The sequence below is a fragment of the Oncorhynchus kisutch genome, linkage group LG2 (genome assembly GCF_002021735.2).
Source record: "Oncorhynchus kisutch isolate 150728-3 linkage group LG2, Okis_V2, whole genome shotgun sequence".
NCBI lineage: Eukaryota > Metazoa > Chordata > Actinopteri > Salmoniformes > Salmonidae > Oncorhynchus > Oncorhynchus kisutch.
In genome coordinates, this window is record NC_034175.2 from 77,999,428 (window position 1) to 78,018,402 (window position 18,975).

Here is an 18,975-nt window from a genome sequence, read left to right on the forward strand (position 1 = left end):
TTCCTACCTGATCTGTAACCGAGGAAAACTCGTAGAAATTCTAAAGAAATACTTAGCAGAATATGGGCCTGGTTGGCAGTATATGGGTTTGTAAATAATATAGTAATATAGCAGGACAAGTATGTAAAACGTAGTCTGTAACAGTCAACTCAGTCTATATACTGTAGTCTGTGAATGCATAGACATATCGAGTGTGTACCTGTCAAAGGGCACTCTATTCCCTATATAGTGCACTACTTCTATGAGTTCTGGTCAAAATAAGTGCACTAAATCCCCACTGGGCACAGACTTCAATTCAACATCTATTCCACGTTGGTTCAACGTTAATTTAAATTACGTAGAAACAACTTTCAACTAGTGGGTAGGCAACGGGGTGTCGTTTGAGAAACAATGACAGTCTAGTAGTCTGTGAATACATATTGTTATTTACCACAGTCAAGTGTGTGGGTGTGGTGTTTTCACCCCTCTGCTCGGGGTGAAAACTGTATCCTCCTAGCATCAAGGTGAATCAGAAACATTGTGTGGTCCAGCTCCTCTACTCTCCTCTGCCCTGCTATCACTTCAGGGATTAGGAGAACAAAATGGAGGGTAATTTATGGATGACAACGATCCTCCTGTCCTTCTCTCTTTCAGATAATCTGTTTACCCAACGTCCCAACTGCAAAGGTGAGATTCAGCTTCTACATCTGTACTTACTTGCTGTTTGTGGTTTTAGGTTTCTGTATACACACCGTATTCTACATCTGCTGATGTAAATAAGAAAAGACAAAGGGCTCTATGAATCCATTTGATAGAAATCGGATGGATGTCCATTACAGAGTAGTCTTTTTCTGAAGATACTGTGTAAAGCATCATTTATTAGTTATGTAAGGCCGTCTGCAGGATGATCTTTCATCTATCATGAAAACTTCTGTAAAATACATTGGATTCATTCTGTCAGCTGTCGTACATTTAAAATGAAAATAAAAAGTCGATGTGAAAAGATTTTCAGCAGATTGAATGCATATTGGTAGTGTATTTCAAGATGCGTTGCATCAACCATTTCCCCCAAGACGACCAACGTTCCATAGAAAATAGAAAATAAATGACGAGTGTTTTGACCACTTCTTCATATTTGTGTTTTCTACATAATTGTTTTATTTTTTTAATTCACCTTAGAAATGATTGCTTATGGGTCTGTGCAATACTGTTCTCAGATGTTGAATTCATGGATGTTAGAGGTGTATTAGAATGGATTTTTGTTTGTTGCCAACGTTACGCTTCCATTGTTTAGCAGGAATGCAATGTTCATATCCTGTATATTTGTGTTTATCTCACTTTGCTATTTCAAAATGAACGAACTGGAAGAGAGCATCTGCTAAATGACTAAAATGTCAAATTAGTAACATTTTACATTCAGATAGATATAATGCTGTATTTCTAAATTTAAACAATATATATGTTAATGTCATATATGTATCATTTGTACAAGTCTTTATTAAACATGTAGTTATTTGTTCCATTTGACTGTGTAAAACCTGGTACTACTTATTATATAGGTGGATATCTATATATATATATATATAGCGCTTTGCAACAAAACATGATTATTTGTCTCTCTGAAATGAAACCATCAAGTGATAGATGTCTGTCATTGAACAACCCCATGCCATGATTAGGGTTGTGAGAAAACACACCAATCTCTTTCATTTCTGTTTATTTAAGCTTTATTTTAACAGGGAAGACATATTGAAACCGAGGTCTCTTTTTAAAAATTCGCCCTGTATTTTGCAATATAAACGTGTGCCCCCCAGTTTGACCGTGGTAATGTGATACAAAGTGTCCCGGTGTGCTTTAGGACCATGCGGACTCCTCTGAGCCGTCTGGTGGGCCGGCTGAAGTATTCCGTTGTGCTTTAGGACCATGCGGACTCCTCTGAGCCGTCTGGTGGGCCGGCTGAAGTATTCCGGTGTGCTTTAGGACCATGCGGACTCCTCTGAGCAGTCTGGTGGGCCGGCTGAAGTGTTCCGGCTGGATTTAGGGCAGCATGCTGACAGCCTCTGTGGTGGCAAAGCTTCTGGAAGGCTGGCTCCAAACCCAACCGCAGTCCCGCAATGATATTTTAGGCGTATGTGACGCAGCTCGCTTGCTAGCCACGGAGGTAAAGTTGGTTTTATAGTCGGACATTCAACAGACATTCGCCCAAAAGCCCTTTACAGATGTAAAAATCTGTAACTAATTCACCGTTTGTCACAGAAACATCAAATTGATGATTTATTCTATAAATGTCTAGTATACTTTTACAGCCTTTGTTTTGAATAGAAATTCCAGTTTTGATTTGATAGAAATGCAGAAAATCTCAAATATTGCATTTAAAGATGAAGAAACCAATAACTAATTCAGTGATTGTCACAGAAAAAGTGAAAATATGCATTTATTTGTAATAACTTTAAAGAAATGTTCATTTTAAGTGCAATTGGTTCTATATGAAATGAGACAATGTTTACATAACGTTGTACAATGGTTACCATCTTAAATTGTATGCCAAATCAATGGTTACCATCTTAAATTGTATGCCAAATCAATGGTTACCATCTTAAATTGTATGCCAAATCAATGGTTACAATCGTAAATTGTATGCCAAATCAATGGTTACAATATTAAATTGTATGCCAAATCAATGGTTACAATATTAAATTGTATGCCAAATCAATGGTTGTATTTTTAGTGCAACAGTTCTGCATTTTAAAGTAGTTACAAGGCACAACAGTCACTTATTTATACGTCTCTAATTTATCAGCAAAGAGGCACCTTCCAATCATTTTCCATTTTGGCTTTGTTGAAGTCCTTCTTTGTCATCCCCAGCTGAATGGTACCGTCTCCTGAAGTAATAGACTCAACTGTTCAACACTTACAGCCAAATGTTTAATAGCCAGGGTATTCCCAGAACACATTCTGGAAAGTCTCTAGTCACAGTGGTCACTTTATTAGGTACAACCCTCTATGCATCTGGAGCAGCGTGAATTCAGAACAACTGATGAAGCTGGGAAAGGAGATGGACTGTTTAAGTCCAGTTGGAGTTACAGTCAGTAAAAGCTGAGTGTTGGAATTATAAAATAAAATAAACAGAGTTACCAAACATCATCACAGACGGTGCTGTCATTTTGCACATTCTAAAGTTCAAACAAACAGAATACCTGAATACTTCTCTGCATGCTTCAGTGTCCAGCAAGCCAAGACCACGGGACTTGATGTATGTAGGAGCAGTTTATTATCGCGAATAGGGTGGTGAACCTAATAAAGTGACAACTGAGTGTAGATATCACAAACAACTCCTTGTGAGCAGTGTCTGTCTGTTATACGTTTGATCAATGGGTATAATGGTCAATCTGATCCCCAAGGTCCTCAGACTCACTTGGATATATGAGTTGGAGATAAAGGAGAAAATATGGAACTAGGACATTAAAACACTGGCAGAATTCTTTCATCCATTCACATAAAATGTCTTTTAAAGTATAAATACCCTTCTAAGACCACTGTCTTTCTGGATGTTTTAAAAGGTTTGCAAATAGTTCTTTATGCAAGGAATATGAATTGAAAGGGACATGGTAATTCCTGTGTAGGTGACGTAGTTTCTCCACTGGTACAATGTGTGGTAGTTGCACACCTCCCTGCTGAATTATGTAGAGCTGATTTGGCCCAGTTGACTTTTTTAAATTTTTTATTATTTTTTCTTTTTCTTTTGTGGACAAACCACATTTTCACGTAGGCTTTGTGCTAGCAGTTTAAAAGAGAGAGAGCAAATAGCATACGGACAGCCTGGTTGAAGTCCTAGTTTTTAATGGTTAGTGCCAGTAGATTGCAGAGGGGTTCACATACAGTTCAGAGGTAACTTATAATGTATACATTTAGGCCAAAAACCAGACATGTACAGTCCACTTCTTAAATTAGTTTTTTTTTGTTATCCACCCTCTGGTATATTTAAATAATCATACTAATATATGTATACAGTATATACGTACACAACCGTTTGAAGTTTGGGGTCACTTAGAAATGTCCTTGTTTTTGAAAAAAAATATATATATAATAATAATAATGTCCATTAAAATAACTTCAAATTGATCAGAAATAGAGTGTAGACATTGTTAATGTTGTAAATGACTATTGTAACTGGAGACGTCTGATTCTTTATGGAATATCTACATAGGCGTGCCGAGGCCCATTATCAGCAACCATCACTCCTGTGTTCCAATGGCATGTTGTGTTAGCTAATCCAAGTTCATAATTTTAAAAGGCTAATTGATCATTAGAAAAACCTTTTGCAATTGTTAGCACAGCTGTAAACTGTTGTTCTGATTAAAGAAGCAATAAAACTGGCCTTCTTTAGACTAGTTGAGTATCTGGAGCATCAACATTTGTGGGTTCGATTACAGGCTCAAAATGGCCAGAAACAAAGAACTTTCTTCTGAAACTCATCAGTCTATTCTTGTTCTGATAAATGAAGGCTATTCCATACGAGAAATTGCCAAGAAACTGAAGATCTCGTACAACTCTGTGTACTACTCCCTTCACAGAACCGCGCAAACTGGCTCCAACCAGAATAGAAAGAGGAGTGGGAGGCCCCGGTGCACAACTGAGAAAGAGGACAAGTACATTAGTGTGTCTAGTTTGAGAAACAGACGGCTTACAAGTCCTCAACTAGCAGCTTCATTAAATAGTACCCGCAAAACACCAGTCTCAACGTCAACAGTGAAGAGGCGACTCCGGGATGCTGGCCTTCTTGGCAGAGTTGCAAAGAAATATCCAAATCCTCTGTCTTGGTAAAAAGCAGAGGGATGGTCCTGGAGAAATGTAACCAATCTCAGATGAATAGACAGAGCTCTAGATGTAAGGACTGAGCATCCATGAGAATAACAGTTACGTTATGAAGCTATACACTGTTTGTTTACATTTACAATGTTTACAAACACCGGATTAAACAGGGTTATATTTTAGGTTCTGATGGGGTGTGACAGTTGAACTCAGCTCAAGAGGCATTTATAAGTAAGCTATATTTTATGTTATATTCTGCAAAAAACAATGGACAGATATTAATTATATATATATATATATATATATATATAGTCCAGAAATGGATGTAGCAACTACAGATGGCCCCTTTAAGTCTATCAGAAGTGTGCGAGTTTGATCATGTGTCTATTAGGTCAAAAGATTATTTATTTAATCAGCATGAATTAGATTGAGCAATAAAAGCCCCCATTTTAATTCCATGGGCTGGGATCCACACTATATAGCTGTTATTCTATAGGCTAGGATCCACACTATATAGCTGTTATTCTATAGGCTGGGATCCACACTATATAGCTGTTATTCTATAGGCTGGGATCCACACTATATAGCTGTTATTCTATAGACTGGGATCCACACTATATAGCTGTTATTCTATAGGCTGGGATCCACACTATATAGCTGTTATTCTATAGGCTAGGATCCACACTATATAGCTGTTATTCAATAGGCTGGGATCCACACTATATAGCTGTTATTCTATAGGCTGGGATCCACACTATATAGCTGTTATTCTATAGGCTGGGATCCACACTATATAGCTGTTATTCTATAGGCTGGGATCCACACTATATAGCTGTTATTCTATAGGCTGGGATCCACACTATATAGCTGTTATTCTATAGGCTAGGATCCACACTATATAGCTGTTATTCAATAGGCTGGGATCCACACTATATAGCTGTTATTCTATAGGCTGGGATCCACACTATATGGCTGTTATTCTATAGGCTGGGATCCACACTATATAGCTGTTATTCTATAGGCTGGGATCCACACTATATAGCTGTTATTCAATAGGCTGGGATCCACACTATATAGCTGTTATTCTATAGACTGGGATCCACACTATGTAGCTGTTATTCTATAGGCTGGGATCCACACTATATAGCTGTTATTCTATAGGCTGGGATCCACACTATGTAGCTATTATTCTATAGGCTGGGATCCACACTACACTGCTGTCATCCTTCACCACTGCTGTCATCCTACACCACTGCTGTCATCCTTCACCACTGCTGTCATCCTACACCACTGCTGTCATCCTTCACCACTGCTGTCATCCTTCACCACTGTTGTCATCCTTCACCACTGTTGTCATCCTTCACCACTGCTGTCATCCTTCAACACTGCTGTCATCCTTCACCACTGCTGTCATCCTTCACCACTGCTGTCATCCTACACCACTGCTGTCATCCTTCACCACTGCTGTCATCCTACACCACTGCTGTCATCCTTCACCACTGCTGTCATCCTTCACCATTGCTGTCATCCTACACCACTGCTGTCATCCTTCACCACTGCTGTCATCCTTCACCACTGCTGTCATCCTTCACCACTGCTGTCATCTGCAAATCGCCTCCTAAAAAGGTAGGATATTTCCTATAGGACTAAACGTAGTGCGTTCTGCTGTCATCCTTCTTGCTGCTTCCAGTTCAGTAGCCGTACCTGTGAGATCAGGTGAGCGTGTTGTCTCTATTAAATAGAACAGGCTATAGCCTATGTATACGTGGGCAGAGAAGCACGGGGCAGCTATCTTTCCAAGGAAATGTACTTCCTAAATAGGCCTATGATTAGGCTATAGTTTACTACATTGCCTAGAAATAGGACCTAAATATTGATCACCCGTATTTCTCAGTCTGAAAATATTCCCACTCCTTAAAGAGGTAGAGCCTCTCCAACTCTGCTCTCTTCGAACTAAATCTAGTTTATTGGCTGATAAAGGGAGAATATCTGGTCATTTAAGTTAAGTTATTTATGGATTTGCCCTTTTAAACAGCGCCATATTATGAAGATGTCAAATTGTCACCAACAAAAAGATAAACAAGAGGCATATAGCTAATGCAGCATATGGATTAAATTAAATTTATGTAAATAGCCCTCTTCAGTAGTCCTCAAAGCCTGCCATTCCATGAGCGCAGCATTTATTTTTCAACTCGAATCATGGAGCCCAATCAGTCTTCTAATAACAAGAAAATCATAAACCACAGAGTAGGGCTGGCTAATAAATCCATATTTTTGGGGTCATGCTCAGATAAATCCATTTGGCTAATCTATACTTCCATACTTCCATATTTCCACATCCTGTTCTTGAAGATCAAGGGGTATAACATTGGTTAGAATGACTGGAATTCTGATAGACTTTGGTTTTTAATGTAAAGATATAATTGAATCCTATTATTATATGTAGTAGAAGGCGATGGGTTAGAAGAAGCCTACAGAACCAACCCATAAAGTTCAATTGAACATCCATATATGACCAGCTATGTAAACGATAACATTGATTTATCCTGCAATAGATGTTATTCAACTGGTAACATACGTTTGTGTCTTCTTCTAATGCCTCTTAAGGGGAAAGTAATCTAAAAGTAACTGAATTTAATCAGATTACATTACTGAGTCTGGGTAATCCAGAAGATACGTTACTGATTACAATTTTGGTAACTAGTAACTGGAACAGATTACATTTAGAGAGTAACCTACCCAACCCTGGGCCTACCCAACCCTGTCACCTACCCAACCCTGTCACCTACCCAACCCTGTCACCTACCCAACCCTGTCACCTACCCAACCCTGTACCTACCCAACCCTGTCACCTACCCAACCCTGTACCTACCCAACCCTGTCACCTACCCAACCCTGTCACCTACCCAACCCTGTCACTACCCAACCCTGTACCTACCCAACCCTGTACCTACCCAACCCTGTACCTACCCAACCCTGTTACCTACCCAACCCTGTCACCTACCCAACCCAGTACCTACCCAACCCTGTCACCTACCCAACCCTGTCACCTACCCAAACTTGTACCTACCCAACCCTGTACCTACCCAACCCTGTCACCTACCCAACCCTGTACCTACCCAACCCTGTCACCTACCCAACCCTGTACCTACCCAACCCTGTCACCTACCCAACCCTGTCACCTACCCAACCGTGTCACTTACTCAACCCTGTACCCACCCAACCCTGTACCTACCCAACCCTGTACCTACCCAACCCTGTACCTACCCAACCCTGTCACCTACCCAACCCTGTACCTACCCAACCCTGTCACCTACCCAACCCTGTACCTACCCAACCCTGTCACCTACCCAACCCTGTCACCTACCCAACCCTGTCACCTACCCAACCCTGTACCTACCCAACCCTGTCACCTACCCAACCCTGTCACCCACCCAACCCTGTACCTACCCAACCCTGTCACCTACCCAACCCTGTCACCTACCCAACCCTGTACCTACCCAACCCTGTCACCTACCCAACCCTGTCACCTACCCAACCCTGTACCTACCCAACCCTGTACCTACCCAACCCTGTCACCTACCCAACCCTGTCACCTACCCAAACCTGTACCTACCCAACCCTGTCACCTACCCAACCCTGTCACCTACCCAACCCTGTACCTACCCAACCCTGTCACCTACCCAACCCTGTCACCTACCCAACCCTGTACCTACCCAACCCTGTCACCTACCCAACCCTGTCACCTACCCAACCCTGTAACCTACCCAACCCTGGGCCTACCCAACCCTGTCACCTACCCAACCCTGTCACCTACCCAACCCTGTCACCTACCCAACCCTGTCACCTACCCAACCCTGTACCTACCCAACCCTGTCACCTACCCAACCCTGTACCTACCCAACCCTGTCACCTACCCAACCCTGTCACCTACCCAACCCTGTACCTACCCAACCCTGTACCTACCCAACCCTGTACCTACCCAACCCTGTCACCTACCCAACCCTGTCACCTACCCAACCCAGTACCTACCCAACCCTGTCACCTACCCAACCCTGTCACCTACCCAACCCTGTACCTACCCAACCCTGTACCTACCCAACCCTGTACCTACCCAACCCTGTACCTACCCAACCCTGTCACCTACCCAACCCTGTACCTACCCAACCCTGTCACCTACCCAACCCTGTACCTACCCAACCCTGTCACCTACCCAACCCTGTACCTACCCAACCCTGTCACCTACCCAACCCTGTCACCACTCAACCCTGTCACTACCAACCCTGTCACCTACCCAACCCTGTACCTACCCAACCCAGTACCCACCCAACCCTGTCACCTACCCAACCCTGTCACCTACCCAACCCTGTCACCTACCCAACCCTGTAACCTACCCAACCCTGTCACCTACCCAACCCTGTACCTACCCAACCCTGTCATCTACCCAACCCTGTACCTACCCAACCCTGTCACCTACCCAACCCTGTCACCTACCCAACCCTGTCACCTACCCAAACCCTGTACCTACCCAACCCTGTCACCTACCCAACCCTGTCACCCACCCAACCCTGTACCTACCCAACCCTGTCACCTACCCAACCCTGTCACCTACCCAACCCTGTACCTACCCAACCCTGTCACCTACCCAACCCTGTCACCTTACCCAACCCTGTACCTACCCAACCCTGTACCTACCCAACCCTGTCACCTACCCAACCCTGTCACCTACCCAAACCTGTACCTACCCAACCCTGTCACCTACCCAACCCTGTCACCTACCCAACCCTGTACCTACCCAACCCTGTCACCTACCCAACCCTGTCACCTACCCAACCCTGTACCTACCCAACCCTGTCACCTACCCAACCCTGTCACCTACCCAACCCTGTAACCTACCCAACCCTGTACCTACCCAACCCTGTCACCTACCCAACCCTGTCACCTACCCAACCCTGTCACCTACCCAACCCTGTACCTACCCAACCCTGTACCTACCCAACCCTGTCACCTACCCAACCCTGTCACCTACCCAACCCTGTACCTACCCAACCCTGTACCTACCCAACCCTGTCACCTACCCAACCCTGTCACCTACCCAACTCTGTCACCTACCCAACCCTGTACCTACCCAACCCTGTCACCTACCCAACCCTGTACCTACCCAACCCTGTCACCTACCCAACCCTGTACCTACCCAACCCTGTACCTACCCAACCCTGTCACCTACCCAACCCTGTCACCCACCCAACCCTGTCACCTACCCAACCCTGTACCTACCCAACCCTGTCACCTACCCAACCCTGTACCTACCCAACCCTGTCACCTACCCAACCCTGTCACCTACCCAACCCTGTCACCTACCCAACCCTGTACCTTAGTCACCGGCTTCATCAGTAAGTGCATCGACGACATCGTCCTCACAATGACCGTACGTACACCTCAGCCAAATACATTTAAACTCAGTTTTTCACAATTCCTGACATTTAATCCTAGTAAAAAAAATCCCCTGTCTTAGGTCAGTTAGGATCACCTCTTTATTTTAAGAATGTGAAATGTCAGAATAATAGTAGAGGGAATGATTTATTTCAGCTTTTATTTCTTTCATCACATTCCCAGTGGGTCAGAAGTTTACATACACTCAATTAGTATTTGGTAGCATTGCCTTTAAATTGTTTAACTTGGGTCAAACGTTTCGGGCAGCCTTCCACAAGCTTCCCACAATACGTTAGGTGAATTTTGACCCACTCCTCCTGACAGAGCTGGTGTAACTGAGTCAGGTTTGTAGGCCTCCTTGCTTGCACATGCTTTTTTTTAGTTCTGCCCACAAATTTTCTATAGGATTGAGGTCAGGGCTTTGTGATGGCCACTCCAATACCTTGACTTTGTTGTCCTTAAGCCATTTTGCCACAACTTTGGAAGTATGCTTGGGGTCATTTTCCATTTGGAAGACCCATTTGTGACCAAGCCTTAACTTCCTGACTGATGTCTTGAGATGTTGCTTCAATATATCCACGTAATTTTTCTCTCTCATGATGCCATCTATTTTGTGAAGTGCACTAGTCCTTCCTGCAGCAAAGCACCCCCACAACATGATGCTGCGGGTTATTACTGAGATCACTACTATCCCTGATCTGATGGAGTGGCAGGACCGGCTTATTACTGAAATCACTACTATCCCTGACCTGATGGAGTGGCAGCACCAGCAGCACCGGCAGCACCGGCAGCACCAGTAGCACCAGCAGCACCGGCAGCACCGGCAGCACCAGTAGCACTGGCAGCCCTGGCAGCACCGGCAGCACCGGTAGCATCAGCTGCACCGGCAGCACCAGCAGCACCGGTAGCATCAGCTGCACTGGCAGCACCAGCAGCACTAGCAGCACCAGCAGCACCGGCAGCACAAGTTTATTTCTATCCTTTTGGAATATTTCCTGATAACAATGTTACATTTCATAACTTCTTATAACAATAAAAGCTCATTTACCAACATTTATGAAAATGGATATATAGCGTTTTGGAATTAAACTCTTCAGATCAATATAGAGAGAGAAGAGGGTTCACAATGTTTTTTCTGATATTGAATGTTGCAGTCACAGATGGGTTCATTTTATCTTTATAATCAAACAACATAGGTTCAGAGATCTATTGTGGCAACCACTTCCTGACTGAGCAAACAGGATGGAGTGAGGTATGATGTAAACAACTGCTGCACAGTGGTTCTTCACATCTCTGTGTCACATACTAGTACTGTAGATTCTCCTCCACAGACGCTCTGTTAACTCTAAGTACAGATCTAGGATCAGTTCCCCCTCCTCAGATTCTAACCTCAACAAAACAACAATTTTTTTGGGGGGGGGATGCAAAACTGACCCAGGATAAGCTTCCTAAGGGTAACTTCACCCGACACCTCTACAGGCTCTTGATTTCTGACTCAAAGAATCCGAAGCCTGTTGTCTTCTGGAACGTGACGTCACTATCCCAACAGGAGGGACGTTTCAGACGTAAAATTACACTCACTAAAGTTCCTAACCCACCAGGGGGTGTACTCTACATCAAGCTGTCCAGGGGGTGTACTCTACATCAAGCTGTCTCACTACAGAAACAGGAGATAGACTAGAGTCCTGTCCAGGGGGTGTACTCTACATCAAGCTGTCTCACTACAGAAACAGGAGAAAGACTAGTGTCCTGTCCAGGGGGTGTCCTGTACATCAAGCTGTCTCACTACAGAAACAGGAGATAGACTAGTGTCCTGTCCAGGGGGTGTACTCTACATCAAGCTGTCTCACTAAAAAAACAGGAGATAGACTAGCGTCCTGTCTAGGGGGTGTACTCTACATCAAGCTGTCTCACTACAGAAACAGGAGATAGACTAGCGTCCTGTCCAGGGGGTGTACTCTACATCAAGCTGTCTCACTACAGAAACAGGTTCCTGCCCTCTAACATGTCATAGTCACTTAACCCACCCTCCTTGTTTCCCCATACAGACAGACCTCTGTCCATACAGAGTGTATCTCTCCACAGCAGAGTGTCCATCTCCTGCCCCAACATGACAGGAGACGATCTGAGATTCCACCTCTCTTTGAACCAGTCCCCCGTTCACACCACAGTGCTCAAGAGGAACCAGAATCACACCATAAACAACCAATCAGACACCTGGGTCCAGTTCTACCTAGCTGAACAGAACCTGAACCACAACCAAACCAACCGCTATGTGTTCACGGTCAATGGAACAGGACTGTACATCTGCAGAGCAGAGAGGCTGTGGTCACCCCCTTATAAAGTGGACTCTGTTCACACTCTACTGATAACAGGTAAGGGACTGAATACAAAGATGATGCACTGCACAAATGAACTGACCTGGTCCTAGATCAATAACACAACCAGACTATCTTAGCCTGGTCCCAGACCTATAACATCTCTAACAGAACCATACTATCTTAGCCTGGTCCCAGATCTATAACACAACCAGACTATCCTAGCCTGGTCCCAGATCTATAACATCTCTAACAGAACCATACTATCTTAGCCTGGTCCCAGATCTATAACACAACCAGACTATCCTAGCCTGGTCCCAGATCTAAAACATCTCTAACATAACCATACTATCCTAGCCTGGTCCCAGATCTATAAAAGAACCATACTATCCTAGCCTGGTCCCAGATCAATAACAGAACCATACAATCCTAGCCTGGTCCCAGATCTATAAGAGAACCATTCTATACTAGCCTGGTTCCAGATCTATAACAGAACCATACTATCCTAGCCTGGTCCCAGATCAATAACAGAACCATACTATCCTAACCTGGTCCCAGATCTATAACAGAATCATACTATCCTAGCCTGGTCCCAGATCTATAACATCTCTAACAGAACCATACTATCCTAGCCGGGTCCCAGATCTAAAACATCTCTAACAGAACCAGACTATCCTAGCCGGGTCCCAGATCTAAAACATCTCTAACAGAACCAGACTATCCTAGCCGGGTCCCAGATCTATAACATCTATAACAGAACCATACTATCCTAGCCTGGTCCCAGATCTATAACAGAACCATACTATCCTAGCCGGGTCCCAGATCTAAAACAGAACCATACTATCCTAGCCTGGTCCCTGATCTATAACAGAACCATACTATCCTAGCCTGGTCCCAGATCTATAACAGAACCATACTATCCTAGCCTGGTCCCAGATCTATAACAGAACCATACTATACTAGCCTGGTCCCAGATCTATAACAGAACCATACTATCCTAGCCGGGTCCCAGATCTAAAACAGAACCATACTATCCTAGCCTGGTCCTTGATCTATAACAGAACCATACTATCCTAGCCGGGTCCCAGATCTAAAACAGAACCATACTATCCTAGCCTGGTCCCAGATCTATAACAGAACCATACTATCCTAGCCTGGTCCCAGATCTATAACAGAACCATACTATCCTAGCCTGGTTCCAGATCTATAACAGAACCTTACTATCCTAGCCTGGTCCCAAATCAAAAACAGAACCATACTATCCTTGCCTGGTCCGAGATCGAAACAGAACCATACTCTACTAGCCTGGTCCATGATCTATAACAGAACCATACTATTCTCGCCTGGTCCCAGATCTATAACAGAACCATACTATCCTAGCCTGGTCCCAGATCTATAACAGAACCATACTATCCTAGCCTGGTCCCAGATCTATAACAGAATCATACTCTCCTAGCCTGGTCCCAGATCTATAACAGAACCATACTATCCAAGCCTGGTTCCAGATCTAAAACAGAACCATACTATCCTAGCTAGTCCATGATCTATAACAGAACCATACTATCCTAGCTAATCCATGATCTATAACAGAACGATACTATACTAGCCTGGTCCCATATCTATAACAGAACCATACTATCCTAGCTAATCCATGATCTATAACAGAACGATACTATACTAGCCTGGTCCAAGATCTATAACATCACTTACAGAACCATACTATCCTAGTCTGGTCCATGATCTATAACAGAAACATACTATCCTAGCCTGGTCCCACATCTATAACAGAACCACACTATCCTAGCCTGGTCCCAGATCTATAACAGAACCATACTATCCTAGCCTGTTCCCAGATCTATAACAGAACCATACTATCCTAGCCTGGTCCAAGATCTATAACATCACTTACAGAACCATACTATCCTAGTCTGGTCCCAGATCTATAACAGAACCATACTATCCTAGTCTGGTCCCAGATTTATAACATAACCATACTATCCTAGCCTGGTCCTAGATCGAAATAGAACCATACTATCCTAGCCTGGTCCATGATCTATAACAGAACCATACTATCCAAGACTGGTTCCAGATCTATAACAGAACCATACTATCCTAGCCTGGTCCTTGATCTATAACAGAACCATACAATCATAGCCTGGACCCAGATTTATAACAGAACCATACTATCCTACCTGGTCCCAGATCTATAACAGAACCGTACTATCCTAGCCTAGTCCCAGATTTATAACAGAAAAATACTATCCTAGCCTGGTCCCAGATCTATAACAGAACCATACTATCCTAGCCTGGTCCCAGATCTATAACAGAACCATACTATCCTAGCCTGGTCCGAGATCGAAACAGAACCATACTATCCTAGCCTGGTCCATGATCTATAACAGAACTATACTATCCTAGCCTGGTCCATGATCTATAACAGAACCATACTATGCAAGCCTGGTTCCAGATCTAAAATAGAACCATACTATCCTAGCCTGGTCCATGATCTATAACAGAATCATACTATCCTAGCCTGGTCCATGATCTATAACAGAACCATACTATCCTAGCCTGGTCCGAGATCGAAACAGAACCATACTATCCTTGCCTGGTCCGAGATCGAAACAGAACCATACTCTACTAGCCTGGTCCATGATCTATAACAGAACCATACTATTCTCGCCTGGTCCCAGATCTAAAACAGAACCATACTATCCTAGCCTGGTCCCAGATCTATAACAGAACCATACAATCCTAGCCTGGTCGCAGATCTATAACAGAACCATTCTATCCTAGCCTGGTCCCAGATCTATAACTAAACCATACTATCCTAGCCTGGTCCCAGATCTATAACAGAACCATACTATCCTAGCCTGGTCCCAGATATATAACAGAACCATACTCTCCTAGCCTGGTCCCAGATCTATAACAGAACCATTAAATCCTAGCATGGTCCCAGATCTATAACAGAACCATACTATCCTAGCCTGGTCCCAGATCTATAACAGAACCATACTATCCTAGCCTGGTCCCAGATCTATAACAGAATCATACTCTCCTAGCCTGGTCCCAGATCTATAACAGAACCATACTATCCAAGCCTGGTTCCAGATCTAAAACAGAACCATACTATCCTAGCTAGTCCATGATCTATAACAGAACCATACTATCCTAGCTAATCCATGATCTATAACAGAACGATACTATACTAGCCTGGTCCAAGATCTATAACATCACTTACAGAACCATACTATCCTAGTCTGGTCCATGATCTATAACAGAACCATACAATCATAGCCTGGACCCAGATTTATAACAGAACCATACTATCCTACCTGGTCCCAGATCTATAACAGAACTGTACTATCCTAGCCTGGTCCCAGATTTATAACAGAAAAATACTATCCTAGCCTGGTCCCAGATCTATAACAGAACCATACTATCCTAGCCTGGTCCCAGATCTATAACAGAACCATACTATCCTAGCCTGGTCCGAGATCGAAACAGAACCATACTATCCTAGCCTGGTCCATGATCTACAACAGAACTATACTATCCTAGCCTGGTCCATGATCTATAACAGAACCATACTATCCAAGCCTGGTTCCAGATCTAAAATAGAACCATACTATCCTAGCCTGGTCCATGATCTATAACAGAATCATACTATCCTAGCCTGGTCCATGATCTATAACAGAACCATACTATCCTAGCCTGGTCCCAGATCAAAAACAGAACCATACTATCCTTGCCTGGTCCGAGATCGAAACAGAACCATACTATCCTTGCCTGGTCCGAGATCGAAACAGAACCATACTCTACTAGCCTGGTCCATGATCTATAACAGAACCATACTATTCTCGCCTGGTCCCAGATCTAAAACAGAACCATACTATCCTAGCCTGGTCCATGATCTATAACAGAACCATACTATCCTAGCCTGGTCCCAGATCTATAACAGAACCATACTATCCTAGCCTGGTCCCAGATCTATAACAGAACCATACAATCCTAGCCTGGTCGCAGATCTATAACAGAACCATTCTATCCTAGCCTGGTCCCAGATCTATAACTAAACCATACTATCCTAGCCTGGTTCCAGATCTATAACAGAACCATACTATCCTAGCCTGGTCCCAGATATATAACAGAACCATACACTCCTAGCCTGGTCCCAGATCTATAACAGAACCATTAAATCCTAGCCTGGTCCCAGATCAATAACAGAATCATACTCTCCTAGCCTGGTCCCAGATCTATAACAGAACCATACTATCCTAGCTAGTCCATGATCTATAACAGAACCATACTATCCTAGCTAATCCATTATCTATAACAGAACGATACTATACTAGCCTGGTCCCATATCTATAACAGAACCATACTATCCTAGCTAATCCATGATCTATAACAGAACGATACTATACTAGCCTGGTCCAAGATCTATAACATCACTTACAGAACCATACTATCCTAGTCTGGTCCATGATCTATAACAGAAACATACTATCCTAGCCTGGTCCCACATCTATAACAGAACCACACTATCCTAGCCTGGTCCCAGATCTATAACAGAACCATACTATCCTAGCCTGTTCCCAGATCTATAACAGAACCATACTATCCTAGCCTGGTCCAGGATCTATAACATCACTTACAGAACCATACTATCCTAGTCTGGTCCCAGATCTATAACAGAACCATACTATCCTAGTCTGGTCCCAGATTTATAACATAACCATACTATCCTAGCCTGGTCCCAGATCTATAACAGAGCCGTACTATCCTAGCCTGGTCCCAGATTTATAACAGAAAAATACTATCCTAGCCTGGTCCCAGATCTATAACAGAACCATACTATCCTAGCCTGGTCCCAGATCTATAACAGAACCATACTATCCTAGCCTGGTCCGAGATCGAAACAGAACCATACTATCCTAGCCTGGTCCATGATCTATAACAGAATCATACTATCCTAGCCTGGTCCATGATCTATAACAGAACCATACTATCCTAGCCTGGTCCCAGATCAAAAACAGAACCATACTATCCTTGCCTGGTCCGAGATCGAAACAGAACCATACTATCCTTGCCTGGTCCGAGATCGAAACAGAACCATACTCTACTAGCCTGGTCCATGATCTATAACAGAACCATACTATTCTCGCCTGGTCCCAGATCTAAAACAGAACCATACTATCCTAGCCTGCTCCCAGATCTATAACAGAACCATACTATCCTAGCCGGGTCCCTGATCTATAAAAGAAACATACTATCCTAGCCTGGTCCCAGATCTATAACAGAACCATACTATCCTAGCCTGGTCCCAGATCTATAACAGAACCATACAATCCTAGCCTGGTCGCAGATCTATAACAGAACCATTCTATCCTAGCCTGGTCCCAGATCTATAAGAGAACCATACTATCCTAGCCTGGTTCCAGATCTATAACAGAACCTTACTATCCTAGCCTGGTCCCAGATCAAAAACAGAACCATACTATCCTTGCCTGGTCCGAGATCGAAACAGAACCATACTATCCTAGTCTGGTCCATGATCTATAACAGAAACATACTATCCTAGCCTGGTCCCAGATCTATAACAGAACCACACTATCCTAGCCTGGTCCCAGATCTATAACAGAACCATACTATCCTAGCCTGTTCCCAGATCTATAACAGAACCATACTATCCTAGTCTGGTCCCAGATTTATAACATAACCATACTATCCTAGCCTGGTCCCAGATCTATAACAGAACCATACTATCCTAGCCTGGTCCCAGAACTATGACAGAACCATACTATCCTAGCCTGGTCCTAGATCGAAATAGAACCATACTATCCTAGCCTGGTCCATGATCTATAACAGAACCATACTATCCAAGACTGGTTCCAGATCTATAACAGAACCATACTATCCTAGCCTTATCCTTGATCTATAACAGAACCATACAATCATAGCCTGGACCCAGATTTATAACAGAACCATACTATCCTACCTGGTCCCAGATCTATAACAGAACCGTACTATCCTAGCCTGGATCCAGATTTATAACAGAAAAATACTATCCTAGCCTGGTCCCAGATCTATAACAGAACCATACTATCCTATCCTGGTCCCAGATCTATAACAGAACCATACTATCCTAGCCTGGTCCATGATCTATAACAGAATCATACTATCCTAGCCTGGTCCATGATCTATAACAGAACCATACTATCCTAGCCTGGTTCATGATCTATAACAGAACCATACTATCCAAGCCTGGTTCCAGATCTAAAACAGAACCATAGTATCCTAGCTAGTCCATGATCTATAACTGAACCATATTTTCCTAGCTTGGTCCCAGATCTATAACAGAACCATACTATCCTGGCCTGGTCCCAGATCTATAACAGAACCATACTATCCTCGCCTGGTCCCATATCTA

The 18,975-nt window shown here is 43.4% G+C and overlaps 1 protein-coding gene across 2 annotated transcripts in view; it reads left to right on the forward strand.

Annotated features, from left to right (window-relative positions):
• The first annotated feature begins 206 nt into the window (after positions 1 to 206).
• The window catches only part of LOC116356339 (T-cell-specific surface glycoprotein CD28), a 38,748-nt gene continuing 19,979 nt past the window's right edge, over positions 207 to 18,975 (forward strand). The window contains exons 1-2 of one of the 2 annotated variants that reach the window (XM_031801769.1): positions 207 to 666; positions 12,273 to 12,599. In XM_031801769.1, coding sequence (XP_031657629.1) covers positions 582 to 666; positions 12,273 to 12,599 — 412 coding nt within the window. In that variant the 5' untranslated portion in view covers positions 207 to 581. The remainder of the gene's footprint in view (positions 667 to 12,272; positions 12,600 to 18,975) is intronic. The other variant, XM_031801772.1, reaches the window with a different exon arrangement.